At 35.6% G+C, this 20,080-nt stretch overlaps 2 protein-coding genes across 2 annotated transcripts; both read left to right on the plus strand.

Moving 5' to 3' along the window:
• The first annotated feature begins 2,970 nt into the window (after window positions 1-2,970).
• LOC121509273 (natterin-3-like) lies at window positions 2,971-5,178 on the plus strand. Its single transcript, XM_041786513.1, has 2 exons — window positions 2,971-3,076; window positions 4,088-5,178. Exons 1-2 carry the CDS (start codon window positions 2,971-2,973, stop codon window positions 5,176-5,178), a joined length of 1,197 nt encoding a protein of 398 aa, XP_041642447.1.
• Window positions 5,179-7,110: 1,932 nt separating this feature from the next.
• ptrh1 (peptidyl-tRNA hydrolase 1 homolog) lies at window positions 7,111-19,463 on the plus strand. The gene is made up of 5 exons (XM_041786563.1): window positions 7,111-7,745; window positions 12,494-12,713; window positions 13,064-13,163; window positions 15,603-15,648; window positions 18,615-19,463. The coding sequence occupies exons 1-5, from the start codon at window positions 7,560-7,562 to the stop codon at window positions 18,891-18,893; spliced, it is 831 nt and encodes a 276-aa protein (XP_041642497.1). The 5' UTR covers window positions 7,111-7,559; the 3' UTR covers window positions 18,894-19,463.
• Window positions 19,464-20,080: the final 617 nt, after the last annotated feature.

Below are 20,080 nucleotides of genomic sequence, written 5' to 3' on the forward strand. Positions count from 1 at the left end.
GTCTGATACGATACGATACGATATGGTACAGTACGTTGCGTTGCATTGTGTTGCGTTGCGGTGCGGTATGATAAGATACGATATGACGTAATTCGATAATATACAATATGATACAATACGATACGGTACGATATGACACGGTACGATACGATATGATACAATACGGTACTGTATGATACGATGCAATGTGGCACGATACAGTACAATACGATGTGGTCCGATACGATTCGATTCGATATGATACGGCACGTTACGGTACAAAATGATGTGGTCCAAAACAGTATGATACGGTACGGTACGCTGCAGTCCGGTAAGGTATGATAAGATATGATACAATGTGATTAGATAATGTAGGATAAGATAAGATACGATACGATATGGTATGATAGGATATGATAAGGTATGGTACATTGCAGTACGTTGCGGTACGGTATGATAATATACAATACTGTACGATACAATACAATTAGATAACATAGGATACGATACGGTGCAGAGTGCTGTGGTACGGTATGGTACGATACAATATGATATGATATGATATCATACAGCATACAGTACCATAGGAAACGATACAGTTCAATTCAGTACTATAAAGTACGATATGATTAGATACACCAACACAATATGACAATATGGTTCAGTAGGATATGATTCTATAGATATGATACTGTATGTTATTTTCAGATACAATACCATCTGATAGGATCAATATGGCATGATACAGTACAATTCAGTATGATTCTCCTTGATTGATATGATTCTGTTTTATACTGCAGTTGCTCATTTATGGCGCAATTTTAAAGGAAAAATTTTAAAAAGTTACATGTAGCTAATAAATGATGAATTTAGAATATTTCTTAAACTGTATAGATGGATGAGTGTCAGTCACATGTTCGTTACTGATAATTTGTCCACGTTTTACGCTGTACTGAGAAATGTACAAATTTAAAGGTCCATTAATTGATTCAGAAAATGAAATAATAATGTCGCTTACTCAGCTCAAAGAAGTTCTCATCTTGTTACGGGAAATATTGGCAGAAACTGGGTTTTAATCACTGATAATTTGTGAACTGGTTTTTTATCCTCTTGCTTTGCTTTGTATGTTCTTTGTAGACTGATATGGACCAGTGGGTCTGGAATAAAGTGTGAAGTAAAGGAAAGTTACATGATGAAATGGACATGGAATGATGCAGTACGGCATGATTTGATACGATACAGAGCGCTACAGTACGATATACACTTTGGTTTCATCTGACACAGAAAGTTACGGTACGTTATGATTAGATAGAAAACTGTTCAATATGATATAAGATCAATATGATACAAGTGACACAATATGGTATAATACAAACTGATTAGTATGATACAGTGTTATATGGTTTGATTTAGTTGTCACAATATGATACAATGTGATTTTATTCTGTGTGACTCATTATGAATCAGAACAACACAGTCTGATTTAGCTCCACTTTTTTTTTAACACAACACAGTAAAAAATAAAATGATATAATACAATACAATACAATTTGATTTAATATGACCTGATACAATATGATTCAGTTCTGTTAAAGTCAATATGATATCATACAACCAGACCAGATCTGAAAAACCATAAACTGGATGAATAAAAACCCACACAAACGTGGACTACCAAACTGCAAACAATCAAAAAACAGATTTTGCACACAGACACTCATACTTCTAAAATGTCCTTATTTTGGTTTAGGATTTTAGTGTGGGATTCTTTTCTGCTGTGAGTGTTTGCTTCAACAGCAGCAGAGTAGACACAGAAGCTCCTGCAGCTCTCTCTGGTTTATTGCAGGTAATAAGTGTGATCAGAGGTTTTAAAGGTGAACTCCACCGGCAGACGCCGTCACTGCAGGAGGAACGTGTCGAGGTAAAAACTGCTTCTCTTTATCCGAGTCTGCTGCATGAGTGGATGATAAATAAAATCTTTGTGCTCGGTTTAATTTAGAATCAGAGAAAAATCTTTCAGCAGTTTTATTGTTTTTTAAGAAAAAATGAAGGCTAATATTAAGACGGTTGTCTGAAATACGTGAAGAACAAATCTGCTGAGTCTGTCAAAAGCCTGAATGCTTTTCTTCTATTACATGAAATATGAATGTAATGTTGAATGACTGCTTGCATGACACAAAACACTTTTAATTAACAAATATACCAGTTTTTATGTGATTTTACTGGAACTGAAGCTCTAATTTATTGCAGTGTAGAGATCTTGTTGGATTTATCAGCAGTGATGCCTTGACCATTTTAATATTGAATCAAGGAGAAGCTTATCATGCTGTCAGCTCAGCCTGGATCACAGGTGTAGGTTAAGACAGTTCTGATCCACTGAAAATTTGGCAGCCATTTTTAATTTTAGTCTTTAAATGAAATGCATTTTAATTTTAGTCACATTTTAGTCATTTCTATCCTTTTTAGTTTTAGTCTAGTTTTAGTCGACGAAACTCAAAAACATTTTAGTCTAGTTTTAGTCGACAAAAACTCAAAAACATTTTAGTCTAGTTTTAGTCAACGAAACTCAAAAAAAGCATTTATTTTCTTGCCTAAATCTGGTACCAAATCATTGCAGTGTGTTCTCTGCACTCTGCCAAACCTGGGGTCCCTGCTTTCTACAGCTGAGAGGCAGAATAGATACAGATGCATTGTTTTTTTGTTTTTTTTTTTGACAAATATCACAGATTTCGAATGTCAGATGAAAACTAAATTATATTTTAGTCTAGTTTTGGTCATCTTGACAAAAAACTAAACTTAGTTTTTTTCAGTTTTGGTCATCACAGATCTATTTTTGCTAGTCTTATTCTAGTTTTTGTCATGGAAAGAAAGGCTGTCGATGAATAGTTTTAGTCACAGTTTTAGTGGATGAAATTAACACTGTTCTGATCAGTCTTTGCTGTGTTGCTCCAGCGTTAGCTCCCTCTCATGCTGATGTGTCTGTTTGGACAGATGAGGTGGTGTGTTGCTGTCGTCTTGGTGGTGCTGCAGCTCTGCAGCCCGGCGCTGCAGTCTGACCCTCTGCTTTACATGATGCAGGATGGGCAAGAACAACACAGTAAGTCACATCATAATGCAACTGTTTCTTTAATTTGGACCCTCAATTAGAGTTCAGCTTCAAATATGTGGCATCGGAGTATTCAGAGCCCCTTCACTCGTTTCAGTTTTGACTTTCATCCTGATACTACAGTCATTTAAATTCACTTTTATTCTCATTAACCTACACTCAGCACCCCATCATGGCAGAGAAAACTGAAGTTTAGCATTTTTGCAAACTTATTAAAAATCAAACACTGAAATATCACAGTGATATTAGTATTACTCGGTTCTTAGTTGAAGCCCCTTTTGCAGTACAGCCTTCAGTCTTTTTGGATGAGGGAAATTTTCTGCCATTCTTCTTTTTAAATCCTCTCCAGCTCAATCAGGATGGATGGGGACCGTTGGTGGAGACATTTTCAGGTCTCTCCAGAAATGTTGGATAGGGTTCAGCTCAGGGCTCCGGCATGGGCCCCTCTAGGACACTCAGAGTCGTCCTTAATCCTCTCCTGTGTAGTCCTGGCTGTGGTCTTAGGGCCATTGTCATGCTGGAGTGAACCTTCAGCCCAGTCTGAGGTCCTGAGCAGAGTCCTGAACAGGTTTTCATTTAGGAGCTTTCCCTCAACACTGACCAGTCTCCCAGTCCCTGCAGCTGTGAAACACGCCCACAGCATGATGCTGCCCCCCCCATGCTTCAGTGCTGGGATGATAGATGAGTGCAGCCTGGTTTCCTCCTGATGTAACAATGACTTTGCAAACTCTAAGCAGGCTTTCGTGTGTTTTACTCAGAGGAGTCTTTCATCTAGCTGTAACAAAATTGAAAAAGTGGAAGGGGTCTGAATAGTTTCTAAATGAATATGAGATTTTTATGAATAGTTTGCAAACTGTAGTTGGATATGGGTGGCATACCAGTCAGTCTTTAAAGCTTCTAACTAGGGCATTGAATATTAATCACATTACTTGTGATAAAAAGAAACATTAATCTTCTGACAGCCTAGTTCTAACTTTAAATGTTTTCCTTGTTATCCTACAGAAGCATGGCTTAACCCTGCATTGGAAAACATCGTCCCATCCCGAGAAGTCTCAAAATCTGCCAAAATTCGAGACATCCCAGAAACTGAGACGACCTCACGCTCCTTCCCAATGTTTGGGGAATACACCAACCTCAAGTGGGTGCCATGGAACGGCTCCCTCCCAAACGGGGCCGTCGCCATCTTCAACGGCTACACCGAGCGTACCGACTACGTGTGCAAAGTCAACTGCGAGGCCGGCTTCTACACCACCAGCAAAGGGAAGTTCTGCCAGTACCCGTACGCCGACAGCGAGTACAAGTCATCAAAGTTTGATGTGCTCGTCAACGTGGACCACTTTGAGTTCCTGCAGTGGGTGGAGGATTCTTACGGATCAGTCCCTCAGTACGCCATCAAAACCTGCCCCAACTCAGACATCTACGTGGGTAAAAACAAGTATGGGCTCGGCAAGGTCGTGACCCGGCACGAGGCCTTCTTCCTCCCCTATGAGGGTGAAGAGTACTGGTACAAAGACTACCAGGTCCTGGCTGTCAACACAGAGAGCTACAGCCAGCACATCTCCCACGTCGAGTACGGCATCGACCAGATGGAGCTCTTCTACTATCCTCCGGAGGCCCTGCAGCTCGCCAAGGTCACCAACCTGGAGTGTAAAAGCGTGGAGAAGACGGTGTCTCTGGAGAAGACCAGCTCAGTGTCAAAAACCTGGGACATCGGCAGAGAGACCAGAAACAGCTCTGTCTCCACCATGAAGGCCAAAGTCCCCATCCTGGGCCCGGGGACTGTGGACTTCACCAAGGAGCAGACGGTGACCTTCTCAGAGGGAACCACCATGACGGAAACTATGAGTCATGCCGTCACCGTGCAGCTCCTCGTCCCACCCAACCACTCCTGCACCGTGAGGATGGAGGGCAGGAAGATGACGGCCGACATCCCCTTCACTGGCCGGCTGAGCAGAACCAACCACAACGGAGAGACCCACTGGACGTACATCACAGGAACCTACGACGGCGTGAACGTCGGGGAGATCAACGCCGTGGTGGAGAGGTGTAAGCCGGTGGAAGATGCTGATCCCTGCCCCCCAGAAGAAAACTGAAGATAAGAACTGACAGCTCAGAAGTCACATAAGAATGCATTCAAATAAAACACCACCAGAGCTCTAATGCTGTTTCTTTTTTCTGTTTGTCTTTGATGGAGATATTTCAGGCCTGTTGTACACCACAGTTAAGCCGCTGTAGTGAGACAGTGTGCGTCTTCCTTCAGACACAGTGATGTAAAATAACTCACTCTAAAAGCTCACAGACAGATCAGTGGTTAAAAGTCCTCTGAAACCTGGATTATCATACATTAATTTCTTTTTGTCATTTATGATCATATTGATTAGACAGAGGTTTCATAAAAGCGTGTATCAAATATTATACAACAGGCTTTAAGGGGTTATTATCATTATTATTGTCACCACTATGTCAGGGACAGTAAAGGGATTTTTGAGCTGACACAACTATCATTTATTCTGCATTTGTAGGTAAGAAATACTTTATTTTACTTTAATATTTTCTTCACTGATGAAACACAACACATAAATAGACAGCACAATTCATTTACATTTTGAAAATAGTCTATAAATAAAGGTTTATTTAAAAGGACAACAATATTTATGAACAACACAACTACTAGACTAGTATTAAAAATATGCCTGAACATAGCAGATGACTATTTTCCAGTTATTTTGTTTTGTTTCCTTTTATTTTAATTTTAATCCCTGTTAACATCTGTCCATTCTGCAAAGCTTTAAGAACATTTCTTTCCTGACAGGATCAATAAAATACATGCATACATACATACATGCATACATACATACATGCATACATGCATACATACATACATGCATACATACATACATGTATACATACATACATGCATACATGCATACATACATGCATACATACATGCATGCATACATGCATACATACATACATGCATGCATACATACATACATACATGCATACATGCATACATACATGCATACATACATGCATGCATACATGCATACATACATACATGCATACATGCATACATACATACATACATGCATACATACATACATACATGCATACATGCATACATACATGCATACATACATGCATGCATACATGCATACATACATACATGCATACATGCATACATACATGCATACATACATACATGCATGCATACATACATACATACATACATACATACATACATGCATGCATACATGCATACATACATACATACATACATACATGCATGCATACATGCATACATACATGCATGCATACATGCATACATACATGCATACATACATACATGCATGCATTCATACATGCATACATACATACATGCATGCATACATACATGCATACATACATACATGCATGCATACATACATACATACATACATGCATACATGCATACATACATACATGCATACATGCATACATGCATACATACATACATGCATACATACATGCATGCATACATGCATACATACATACATGCATACATGCATACATACATGCATACATACATACATGCATGCATACATACATACATACATACATACATACATGCATGCATACATGCATACATACATACATACATACATACATGCATGCATACATGCATACATACATGCATACATACATGCATACATACATGCATACATACATACATGCATGCATTCATACATGCATACATACATACATGCATGCATACATACATGCATACATACATACATGCATGCATGCATACATACATACATACATACATGCATACATGCATACATACATACATGCATACATGCATACATGCATACATACATACATGCATACATACATACATGCATACATACATGCTTACATACATGCATACATACATTGGCCCTGACGGGTGATTACGTGATTCCCTGTCGCCAAGCTAGATGGCGCTGTGGCTCCAGAGAACAGGAGAGCATTAGCAGTGTTGTCTTTTTCACAGTCGTTAGCTGCTGACAGAGAGAGCCTCTCCTGTAACCTTTACCAACACATGAGAACCTTTCATAGCTACACCATTCATTCCTCATTCATCCAGTATTATCTAAATATTATATACGTGCGGGTTCAGTCTTTGGTGGCAGCTCTGCTCTTAAATTCTTCTTCCGGGGAAATGCTGCTGCTCTAAGTTAGCCGGAAGGTAGAGTAAGCTATGCTAACATTAGCATGCTAACAGTGAGGTAAAGGTTTCCTTCAGTCAGATTTAACAAAGTTCAGAGTGGACTCTTGTTCTGTTATTGTCCCGGGACCTGTCTTATATAAATACAAATATAACAGTAATGCCAGAAACACCATAAATGTTAGTACAAACATACGGAACCCACTAGAGAAGGCAGTGAAACTTCACATTAAGAGCCTCCATGTCACCCAAAAATCATCAGAAAAACAAGAGCTCAGGCTCTTTATGGGCCGACTGATAACAATCCACGTGTTCAGTAAGTTCTGTCGATATTTGTCGGTTTTTCTGCTGAACTTTACCACCATGAGAACACTTTTAACCCGAATCATAACCCGGATTATGCTGACGGAGCCGTTCACACCAGCGATGGGGATTGAAGCAGGAATACACACGGAGGGCCGACGGAGACTGGTGAGTCCTTAAGCTTTAATAATACATTTACTACAGTTTAATTTAAGCTTTAATAATACATTTACTACACTTTTATTTAAGCTTTAATAATACATTTACTACACTTTTATTTAAGCTTTAATAATACATTTACTACACTTTTATTTAAGCTTTAATAATACATTTACTACACTTTTATTTAAGCTTTAATAATACATTTACTACAGTTTTATTTAAGCTTTAATAATACATTTACTACACTTTTATTTAAGCTTTAATAATACATTTACTACACTTTTATTTAAGCTTTAATAATACATTTACTACACTTTTATTTAAGCTTTAATAATACATTTACTACACTTTTATTTAAGCTTTAATAATACATTTACTACACTTTTATTTAAGCTTTAATAATACATTTACTACAGTTTAATTTAAGCTTTAATAATACATTTACTACAGTTTAAATCAACCTTTAATAATACATTTACTACAGTTTTATTTAAGCTTTAATAATACATTTACTACAGTTTTATTTAAGCTTTAATAATACATTTACTACAGTTTTATTTAAGCTTTAATAATACATTTACTACAGTTTAAATCAACCTTTAATAATACATTTACTACAGTTTTATTTAAGCTTTAATAATACATTTACTACAGTTTTATTTAAGCTTTAATAATACATTTACTACAGTTTTATTTAAGCTTTAATAATACATTTACTACACTTTTATTTAAGCTTTAATAATACATTTACTACAGTTTAATTTAAGCTTTAATAATACATTTACTACAGTTTAAATCAACCTTTAATAATACATTTACTACAGTTTTATTTAAGCTTTAATAATACATTTACTACACTTTTATTTAAGCTTTAATAATACATTTACTACAGTTTTATTTAAGCTTTAATAATACATTTACTACAGTTTTATTTAAGCTTTAATAATACATTTACTACAGTTTTATTTAAGCTTTAATAATACATTTACTACAGTTTTATTTAAGCTTTAATAATACATTTACTACAGTTTTATTTAAGCTTTAATAATACATTTACTACAGTTTTATTTAAGCTTTAATAATACATTTACTACAGTTTTATTTAAGCTTTAATAATACATTTACTACACTTTTATTTAAGCTTTAATAATACATTTACTACACTTTTATTTAAGCTTTAATAATACATTTACTACACTTTTATTTAAGCTTTAATAATACATTTACTACACTTTTATTTAAGCTTTAATAATACATTTACTACAGTTTTATTTAAGCTTTAATAATACATTTACTACACTTTTATTTAAGCTTTAATAATACATTTACTACACTTTTATTTAAGCTTTAATAATACATTTACTACACTTTTATTTAAGCTTTAATAATACATTTACTACACTTTTATTTAAGCTTTAATAATACATTTACTACACTTTTATTTAAGCTTTAATAATACATTTACTACAGTTTTATTTAAGCTTTAATAATACATTTACTACAGTTTAAATCAACCTTTAATAATACATTTACTACAGTTTAAATCAACCTTTAATAATACATTTACTACAGTTTTATTTAAGCTTTAATAATACATTTACTACAGTTTAAATCAACCTTTAATAATACATTTACTACAGTTTTATTTAAGCTTTAATAATACATTTACTACACTTTTATTTAACCTTTAATAATACATTTACTACACTTTTATTTAACCTTTAATAATACATTTACTACAGTTTAATTCAAGCTTTAATAATACATTTACTACACTTTTATTTAACCTTTAATAATACATTTACTACACTTTTATTTAACCTTTAATAATACATTTACTACAGTTTAATTCAAGCTTTAATAATACATTTACTACACTTTTATTTAAGCTTTAATAATACATTTACTACACTTTTATTTAAGCTTTAATAATACATTTACTACACTTTTATTTAACCTTTAATAATACATTTACTACAGTTTAATTTAAGCTTTAATAATACATTTACTACACTTTTATTTAAGCTTTAATAATACATTTACTACACTTTTATTTAAGCTTTAATAATACATTTACTACACTTTTATTTAAGCTTTAATAATACATTTACTACACTTTTATTTAACCTTTAATAATACATTTACTACACTTTTATTTAAGCTTTAATAATACATTTACTACACTTTTATTTAACCTTTAATAATACATTTACTACACTTTTATTTAAGCTTTAATAATACATTTACTACACTTTTATTTAAGCTTTAATAATACATTTACTACACTTTTATTTAAGCTTTAATAATACATTTACTACACTTTTATTTAAGCTTTAATAATACATTTACTACACTTTTATTTAACCTTTAATAATACATTTACTACAGTTTAATTTAAGCTTTAATAATACATTTACTACACTTTTATTTAACCTTTAATAATACATTTACTACAGTTTTATTTAAGCTTTAATAATACATTTACTACAGTTTAATTCAAGCTTTAATAATACATTTACTACACTTTTATTTAAGCTTTAATAATACATTTACTACACTTTTATTTAAGCTTTAATAATACATTTACTACAGTTTAATTTAAGCTTTAATAATACATTTACTACACTTTAAATCAACCTTTAATAATACATTTACTACAGTTTTATTTAAGCTTTAATAATACATTTACTACAGTTTAAATCAACCTTTAATAATACATTTACTACAGTTTTATTTAAGCTTTAATAATACATTTACTACAGTTTAAATCAACCTTTAATAATACATTTACTACAGTTTAATTTAAGCTTTAATAATACATTTACTACAGTTTAAATCAACCTTTAATAATACATTTACTACAGTTTTATTTAAGCTTTAATAATACATTTACTACAGTTTAAATCAACCTTTAATAATACATTTACTACACTTTTATTTAAGCTTTAATAATACATTTACTACACTTTTATTTAACCTTTAATAATACATTTACTACACTTTTATTTAACCTTTTACCACCTACACTGTGTCTACTACACTGTTATTTAACCCTTTACCATCTGTAATATTCTACTGAAACATTATTTAACACTTTACCATCTACAGTATATCTACTAGACTGTTATTTAACCTTTAACTTCTACCTCAGGGTTATTTAGTTAGTCTGAAATGGGGGTCAGTTCCTGAGTAAGGATCCATATAAAGTCCTGAGAGATATTACATGATTAAAAATACATGTTATAATTTTTTTATAGCTTCAATCAACAAAACTTTTATGGATTTTGTCATCCACGACATCCTCCTCCAGCATACTTAAAAAAAAACGATTTATTTATTTACTGTACAGGTACATCTCAAAAAATTAGAATATCATGAAAAAGTTCAGTATTTTTTGTCACTCTTTTCTGAAAGTGAAACCCATATATATTATATAGACCTGTTACACACAGAGTGGAATTTTTCAAGTCTTTATTTCTTAAATGTTGATGATTATGGCTTACAGAAAAGAAAACCCAGAATTCAGTGTCTCAGAAAATTAGAATATTACATAAGATCAATTTAAAAAAGGATGTTTTACACAGAAATGTCAGGCTTCTGTAAAGTATGTTCATTTCTATGCTTCAATACTTGGTTAGGCCTCCTTTTGCATGAATTACTGCATCAATGCGGCGTGGCATGGAGGCGATCAGCCTGTGGCACTGCTCAGGTGTAATGAAGCCCAGGTTGCTTTGATAGCGGCCTTCGGGTCATCTGCATTGTTGGGTCTGGTGTCTCTCATCTTCCATAGATTCTCTATGGGGTTCAGGTCAGAATCAAGCACAGTAACTCCATGGTCATTGAAGCAGCTTTTGGTACCTTTGGCAGTGTGGGCAGGTGCCAAGTCCTGCTGGAAAATGAAATCAGCATCTCCATAAAGCTTGTCAGCAGAAGGAAGCATGAAGTGCTCTAAAATGTCCTGGTAAATGGCTGCGTTGACTGTGGACTTCAGAAAACAGAGTAGACCAACACCAGCAGATGTCATGGCAGCCCAGATCATCACTGACTGTGGAAACTTCACACTGGACTTCAAGCAACGTGGATTCTGTGCCTCTCCACTCTTCTAGGTCCCAGAGTCTGGAGGAGGAGTGGAGAGGCACAGAATCCACGTAAACACTGCTGATGTTTACTGTGTCCACCTTTGTCTCGGCCTTTCTATGTGTCCTGTTCTGGTAAAAACAGATAAAAGCTCTGTCAGTGTGTGGAACTATACAGAGCTACAGTGTAAATAGTGCATGCATTCATCAGTATTTCTGCTAACAGAGATGCTTCCAGTGTCTCAGTACCATCAGTACGAGGCAGTAGAAGATTCTGTGTGTTCAGTCCTCAGCTGACGTCAAACTTCCTGTGACTTTTACAGAACAACAGCTCTAATTATTTGGTGTTTTTATAAATTTAATCCAACAGTGAAGCTGTAGTCTGTGGCACTTTTTTATTAGGTATACGATTGATTTCAGTTTTTACATAGGGTTTCCCGACATTAAGGGAAGCTTAAAGGCCGATTAAAAAGAGAAACAACAGCTGTTCGTGGTTAAATACTTTTACTGGGGAAAGATTGGATAAATAATTCTTTAAACGTCATCACAGCAGGATAAAGAAAATCCTGATACCAGTGTGTGAGTCTAAATAAATGTAACCCTTGTAAAGAAGAACATCCTGGTGGCTCCTCCATGTCCTCAGACGTGCATTAATACACCAGCATGTCTGTGTTACAGGTGGTGGGGCTGGGTAACCCGGGGATGGAGAGTACCAGACACAGCGTGGGCATGGCGGTGCTTGGCGCCCTCGCCACCCGGCTTGGCGTGGCTGACTGTTGGCGCGGCGACAAGCACGTGTCCGGTGAGGTCATCGTGTCGGAGGTGCAGCAGACTTCTGTGGTGCTGCTCCGTCCCAGGCTGCTCATGAACATCAACGGCGTGTGTGTGGCTAAAGCAGGTGAGGTCAGCATGTCTGTGAGTAAATCTGATTGAATGTGTCAGTGTTTGTTTCTTTAGTTCATTTTCATTTGTGTTTTTATGTCAGGAGAAAACTCTAAGTTTGAAATTAAGTTTCATGTCTTCTCCTCTTTAGCATGTGTGCTTTTTCACCAAATATGCTCTCTTAGCGATGACTCCTCAGGCAGAAATTCTTCAAATAAGCTGTCTCTTAAATGAGGGACATTTAATCAGCATCAGCTGTAGTTTCTTTAAACTACATTTTCAAAACTGTCAGTTTATTGTTTATAATTCTTAATGGGGATTTATGAATGTTAAGATTGTTGAACTTGTACTTTTTTCCTCCTTTAGCTCGTAAATATGGAATCAGCCCTGAAGACATCCTGCTGGTCCACGACGACCTCGACAAACCTTTGGGGAAAATCGCCCTCAAACACGGAGGAAGTGCCAGGTCGGTCTAGTGGATTTCGGGCTGAAACAATTCCTTGAATTATCCGAGTGATTCAATTAAAAAAAATTCCTTGGAGCAAACTCTCTGCCTTGAAGCTTCGCTTTAAATCAGTCCTGTGTCCATATATGTCCATGCTGGACTCTTGGACAGCACGCCGTGTGTTGCACAACACACGGCGTGCTGTGTTTCACACAGACTATTTGTGTGGCACAATGCACTTTTTTTTTTTGCTGTTACTATAACGTAACATGCATGATTTGAGACGTGAAAATCACGAGGGAAGAGAAGTTGTTGCAGAGATGTTTACAGGCACTCGTCCTGCATTTTTACACATCCACTGGCTTCATGGCAAATATGGCACGACAGAGAAAGTGAAAAAGGAGCACCCTCCAAACATTAAACTTCTCACGGTGCACAACAAAAAAGATTTACAGGAAGAAGAGGTGTCAGCACTCAAAAAATGTCCTTTTAGGTAGTTTTGTAGTTGACAATGCTGAAGAAGACTGAGTCGAAACGCGTCCGTTGTGCCACGTTGTGCCTTGAATAAAACTACGTAAAAGGACATTTTCTGAGTGCTGACACCTCTTTTTCCTGGCAGATATGGCACTATGTCTGCACCAGTGAACCTACGCAGATCTCCAAGTTTACGCGCTGCCTGCATGACTCGCTGGTGTGAGACAGCACTCAGTTTGTGTCTGTAGACTTCAGGGAATTTCACAAACTTCTCTGATTGACCCGACGGTTTCACAGAAAACTGTCAGGCATCACGATCCAAGTCCTATTTTGGTGCTTTCCCTTTCTCTCTCTCTCTCTCTCTTCTGCATGCACATGTTATACATTTAATTATAAATTATCTAAAATTCAGCGCACTGACGTCTTGATTGCAGCATATTTTTCAACAAGTTTCAGCATCCCAAATAATTTGATAAGACTTATATTGATAATGAATTGACACCAATTAAATAGAAACACGCTGTTGCCACAGACAGTGACTGAGACTCAAAAGGTTAAAGTTCATCATCACACAGTCAGGATTCAGCAGGTCACAGAAGCAGCTTTATCCCTTTAAATGTGTTCTCCATGTCAGTTGATGGTCTTAAAGGTCAGATTTTTATGGTGGATGAACTCAAACAAAAATGTGCTCAAAATTAAAAGTGAACACCCTTTGAAAAATCGACCACATTCCTGTAATCTAAAGGTTCAGACATCATCAGACCGCTGTGTGAATGATGGAGCTTTATTCTTGCTAGAATGAGAAATATTACATTCATGCATAAACTAGAGGATGTTAAAATGATCGTGTCCCTTTACTTTAATGACAAACTGGAAAATGAAAATAAACTTAAAAAAAGAAGAAAATAGAAGAAATAAAGTTTGAGCACCAAACGTTTCCTGGTAAAGGATCCCTAAAACCCCAAATATGGCATAATGTAATGTTATTATTTAACCTCCTGTCTTTGTAACTTTAAGAAATGTAAACTGCCATCAGAGCTTCATTGTACTTTGTAGAATATATTTTCTTTAGAGAATCTGTTAATACTAATTTTTGATATAGAAGTAGTTCATTTAAGGGACCAAGCTTCTTTTCTGATTTGTCTAGTACTACTTCTCTTAAAAAAGCAAAAGTGACTGATTAAAAAATGCAATATTTCTTATTAGAGTACTCGATTAATCGCCAGAAGAATCAACAGAGTACTCGATTACTGCAGCCCTAAGTGGATTATCCTTCAGTCATCTTTGTTGAGTTGAGTCTTTACCAGACTGCAGGTTGGAGGTGGAGAAATAGAAGATAAATTCTTTTAGAAAGCTTTAGTGACGTGTTTCTGTAGAAATACTTTAAACCCAGAATGTCTAGTATGAATCAGCAGCCAAAGAATAACTATAAGAATTATTACGCTGTGTTTGTGTATTTTTGATCCTTTGTATTATTATTGCTATTATTTCGTTTTTATTTTTTTTTACTGCACTTACAATGTACAATGTCATTCTCCAGGCCTGGACAAGGGTCTAGAACTGCAGTTAGTCCTTATATGAACTAAGATTTTATTTTCAGGACTCGTGAGTTAAAGATGGGTTGTTGTAAAATCTTGTTTTCAGCTGTTGACTTGTGTCTTGTATTTTTGTTTTGTTTGGAAAAATTTTTGGTTATAGTTTAAAAAAAAGATGAAAATGGGAGTTTGGGGAAAGCTTGAATGATGCATATAATGAAACTTATCTCAATAAAAAGAGAATAAAAAAAGAATAACTTTAGGTTATAAATACAATAAAAGATGCTTGTTCATTGTACAAAGCTTTGATAACATTTTACCAAAACAGGGGTTCATGGGAAATAAAAGCTTGACAGATGAACTTTACTGACTCTGAACTGGTAAACTGAGTTACTTTTGTTTAAAATGGCAGTAATAATTTTAAATTTACTTGTTTAATTCTGGTTTTCAGGGGTCATAATGGAGTCCGCTCCTGTATCGACTGTCTGCAGACTGATGTAAGTGTTTATTTGTTAACAGACTTTTCTATTTGCATTTTTCAGACATGGTTTGATTTCTTTGTTTTTTAATTTGATTGAACTTAAAGGATTTGTTAAATTCAGCGATGCAGAAATTGCAGGATGTTTGTGGTTGTAGTACACAGGGGTGGAGAAATGCACATCTGCTTACCCCTGATGTTTTATTTTGACCTTCAGACCTGGTAACCAAAGGAAATTATAGTTTAGAGAATCCATCTGTCTGTTTTGGAACCGTGTTTTATTTCCCTTAGGCCCTTTACTCATATCTAACAGAAACTAAACACCCCCACACCCTCCCAGGACCCACGTGGAAAAACTAAACCTACATTTGGATTTTTTTTTATAGACAAAATCCCAACACAACAGGCGTACTTAAAAGGTTCTTGCCTAGAGACCTAAGTATAAACAATGCATTATTACCACAGCACATTAGGGGCACGAAAATATGAAGTTCTGTTGATTTTCAAAAAAAAAAAAATAGAAATTCTCAACTATAAAAAGTTGTTTATTTGTGAGATTAAAAACAGTTTATTTTTTTACTTTCGCAATCTTAAATGTGTGTGAACCAAAACTTAGAATTTCTGAAATCATAAAGTTGAAAATGGCTGATTGCATGGAAGAAAATGAGTCCAGGTCAGTGTTACTCAACCCTGCTCAACCAAAGATTCACATTGTTGAAAAATACCTTTGCAAGAGCCGAAATCTAAGTAGTCAAACATGGCAAAAACAGCCTAAAGTAGCGATAAAATAAGCTTAAGGTGCAAAAAATGGTCAAAAAGCAGCAAAAATAGCTGAAGAGGGGCGACAATGGGGAGAAAAAGTGGAAAAAGAGTCAAAAAGTAGCAAAAATGGGTGAGAAGTTACAAAAAAATGAGTTACAGGTGGAAAAAAATGGTCCAAAAGTGGCATAAACAAGGCAAAAAAAAAAAGAAAGAGTTAAAAGTGACTAAAATGGGCAAAAAGCAGTCAAGACTGGCATAAATGGGGAAAAAATAGGAAATGAGTGGTATTTAATGGCAAAATGGTGCTTAAATAGGCGAAAAGTGGTGAAAATGGGATAAAAGTGGATAAAAGAAGTGGCAAAAATGGGCAAAAAATTGGAAACTAGTAGTAATTAATGGCAAAAGGCAGCTTAAGTGGGTGAAAAGTGGCAAAAAAAATGGAGAAAAGGGCAAAAATGGGACAAAAAATGGCAAAAACAAAAGACAAAAATTGGGAAAAATGAAACAAGTGGTATTTAAAGACAAAAAGCAGCTTAAATGTATTTGAAAAGTGGCAAAAATGGTAAAAAGAGGCAAAAAAGTTTTCCTTTTCAAGGATTTCTGGAGGAATAATATTTAAAATGAAGACATAAAAGAAGCACAAATAATCACAAAAGAGCCACATGATGAGTATCACTGGTCCGGATGAAGCTGTTCTTCTGCACAAGTCCCTCAGTTTCTGAGCCTCATCATAAGATCCTTTTAACCAGGACTGATTAAAGAAATCTGGGATTTTAGACCAGAATCATCATGTTATCATCATCATCAGGACTTAGTAGAGACGTTTCTGTAAACTGGGTCTATCCAACTGTTTCCAGTCTGATTTCACTTAAATTTACAGCTTTATAATGTTGTAGATTTATGACTTTAAAATTTGAAATTGTTGGGTTTATGATGTCAAAAACTACAACTCTTTAATCCTGGTAATTTTAAGATTTACTCATAAATGTAGGACTTTACAAAGTTCTGAAAAACTAAGTTTGGTTTCTTGTAAACACATGAATTTACAATCTAAAAAAAAGTTGATTTTTTTCTGAAAGATTATCAGATTCATTTTTCAGTTTTAGGGTGGCTCTTATAAACCTTTATACATTATGTCTCTAATTGTGGTTTGAAAAGAATAAATTCACATGTAATTTTGACAGTGTGAGAGCAGGCAGAGCCCTGCGCCCCCCTGAGATCTTTGCCGCCCCACCACAGCTGCCTGGACCTTTTAGGGGTGTCAGACTCAATCACAGCAGGGGCCAGACTCAGGATTAAGAGAGTACAAAATGATGAGTGTAAAGGCTCAAATCTGAGGTAAAAATTCCAATTTATTAGTTCAAAAGATCAGAACACCATATTAAAAATAGAAAAACAATGTTTTTAAAAAGGAAATATATGAGGAGAAAGTTGAAATCATAAGTTTGAAAGGTGAAAATATGAGATCAGTTTTGAAATCATGAGTTTAAGAGTCAAAATATGACTTTAAATTTTAAATTGTGAGTCTGATAGTTCAAAATATGGGATTAAAAAGCCAAAAATTAGGAGTTGAAAATGTCAAAATATGAGCAGGAATTCAAAATGATAACTTAAAAAGTTATAAATATGACCTAAATGCAGAATTGGGAGAGTAAAAGGTTAAAATATGATATTAAAAGTAAAAATTAGTTATTAAAAATGTCAAAATATGAGACAAAATTGGAAATTATGTTTTAAAAGTCAAAATATAGCATTAAAAAGCCAAAGTAAGGAGTTGAAAAGGTCAAAATATGATTTTAAATTTAGAATTGGGAATCTAAAAGACAAAAATGTGTCATTTCAAGTCCAAATTATGAGTTGAAAAGGTCAAAGTATGAAATGAAAAGTCAAAATCATAAGTCTGAGTTGTGATCTTGAGATGCAAAATTCAAAATATGAAATAAAACACAATTAATTTTTTTTCCACACATTCTTGATTTCAGATTTTTATGGTTTAACAAGGAAATTTTAAATAATCAAGTTGAAGTTTACATCTTTATACTGGAGGAGATCTGCAGACCTCATACTGGTGGGCCAGTTACAATACAGATGTGATATGATCTTGCGGCATATAATCGTTCCACGGGCCGGATTTGGCCCCCGGGCCTTGAGTTTGACACCCGTGTTTTAGAAATCAGACCTTAACCATCAGACTAAATGAACATGACGTCGTCTCTCCTGCAGGTGATGCCCAGACTCCGCGTCGGGATCGGCCGGCCTGCAGACAGAAGCTCCGTGGAGCGTCACGTCCTCGGGCGGTTCTCCTCTGAGCAGAAGGCAGTTCTGGACTCTGTTCTGGTCCAGAGTGTGGACCTCCTCCTCTCCCAGCTCTCACCCAAAGACTCTAAACAGGATTCTCAGAGCCCCTCCTCACCTGCAGGGGGCAGACAAACAGCAGAGAAGAGGATGGAGAGGAAGAGCGCTGAGACTCCAGCTGAGAACTCTGCTGCTGCTCAGAGCTGAACCAATAAGAAGAGGAGAAAACGTTGACTTTAACACAGACTGAATCATTTCTGAGACCTTTTTATCCTACAGTTCAATCAGGGAAAAGAAATATGAGAGAGGAGGGGCAGAAGTGAAGTGAGATACCACTACCTCTCCAAGCAAAGCAGCAAAAACATCTGTTTGAAATTACTGGAAAGATAAATCACTCAGCTGAATGTCAAAAAAGCAGGAAGTATCAATGACTGGCAGTAATGAGGGTGTTTTTAAATCATGTTTGTTGGAATTCTGATCAGCAGTGGTGCCTTCAAAAGTCACGGCTCCAGTGTTCCTGGAAAGTAAAAGAAACTCTTCGTCTTTATGCTAGGAGGTAAACCTGCTGAAGCAAGATAAAGGACAAACTATCATGCACAAATATCCCAGGCTTCTTTATCATTAGAGCAGGGACTTTTGAGTAGTAAAGTAAGGAAGAGAAGCGAGCTAAACTCTAAGCTCCACTTAACTGTCCATGTGAATGTCCAGGATAACATCAAGAAAAGAACAGGAGAGCTTTCACAGTGGTCCTTCGCTCTATTTAAATAAAGTCTACAGTTTAAATGTGTGCTGTTCCTCATGGACATGTTGTATTACTCTGTTATGGGTGGGAGGAGGATGCTTTGTTTATCTTAGAGAGCATTTGAGCTTTTTTAAAAATGAGGATTTCATTTATGAAGTGGAAAAGCCATCCAAACATACCTGGCACTATGTGAAAAAGTCATCACCCCCTTGTTAAATCATGAATTAACTCTGATTTACCACATTTTTAGAAAGTTGAGTGAAAGCCAAGTCGTCTCAAAGATCTCAAAAAGCAACACATTCAAGAACAGATGAGAAACAAAGCCACTGACTTCTATCAGTCTGAAAGGGTTACAACCACATTTCTAAGGCTATAGGACTCCAGCCAAAAGTGCAGAGAGCCATTATCCACAACAGGAGAAAACTTTGAACAGCGGTGAACCTTCCCAGGAGTGGCCGACCTACCAACATGACTCCCAAGAGCGCATGGATGACTCATCCAGGAGGTCCCAGAAGAACCCAGAACCACATCTAAAGACCTGCAGGCCTCACTGACTCAGTTAAAGGGATATTCTGGTATTTATTAAGCTGGGTTGTAAGAGGTTTTTTGCAATAGCAGTGCCATTATCCTCTAGTGCAGGGGTTCCCAAACT

Source organism: Cheilinus undulatus, linkage group 5 (assembly GCF_018320785.1).
Source record: "Cheilinus undulatus linkage group 5, ASM1832078v1, whole genome shotgun sequence".
Taxonomy (NCBI): domain Eukaryota; kingdom Metazoa; phylum Chordata; class Actinopteri; order Labriformes; family Labridae; genus Cheilinus; species Cheilinus undulatus.

Excerpts from the sequence above, each read along its gene's own strand:
- LOC121509273 (XM_041786513.1), top strand. The coding sequence starts at position 2,971 with ATGAGGTGGTGTGTTGCTGTCGTCTTGGTGGTGCTGCAGCTCTGCAGC. Across the intron at positions 3,077-4,087 it reads GGATGGGCAAGAACAACACA|AAGCATGGCTTAACCCTGCA; the intron begins GTAAGTCACATC and ends GTTATCCTACAG.
- ptrh1 (XM_041786563.1), top strand. The coding sequence starts at position 7,560 with ATGGGCCGACTGATAACAATCCACGTGTTCAGTAAGTTCTGTCGATAT. Across the intron at positions 7,746-12,493 it reads CGGAGGGCCGACGGAGACTG|GTGGTGGGGCTGGGTAACCC; the intron begins GTGAGTCCTTAA and ends TCTGTGTTACAG. Across the intron at positions 13,164-15,602 it reads AAACACGGAGGAAGTGCCAG|GGGTCATAATGGAGTCCGCT; the intron begins GTCGGTCTAGTG and ends TCTGGTTTTCAG.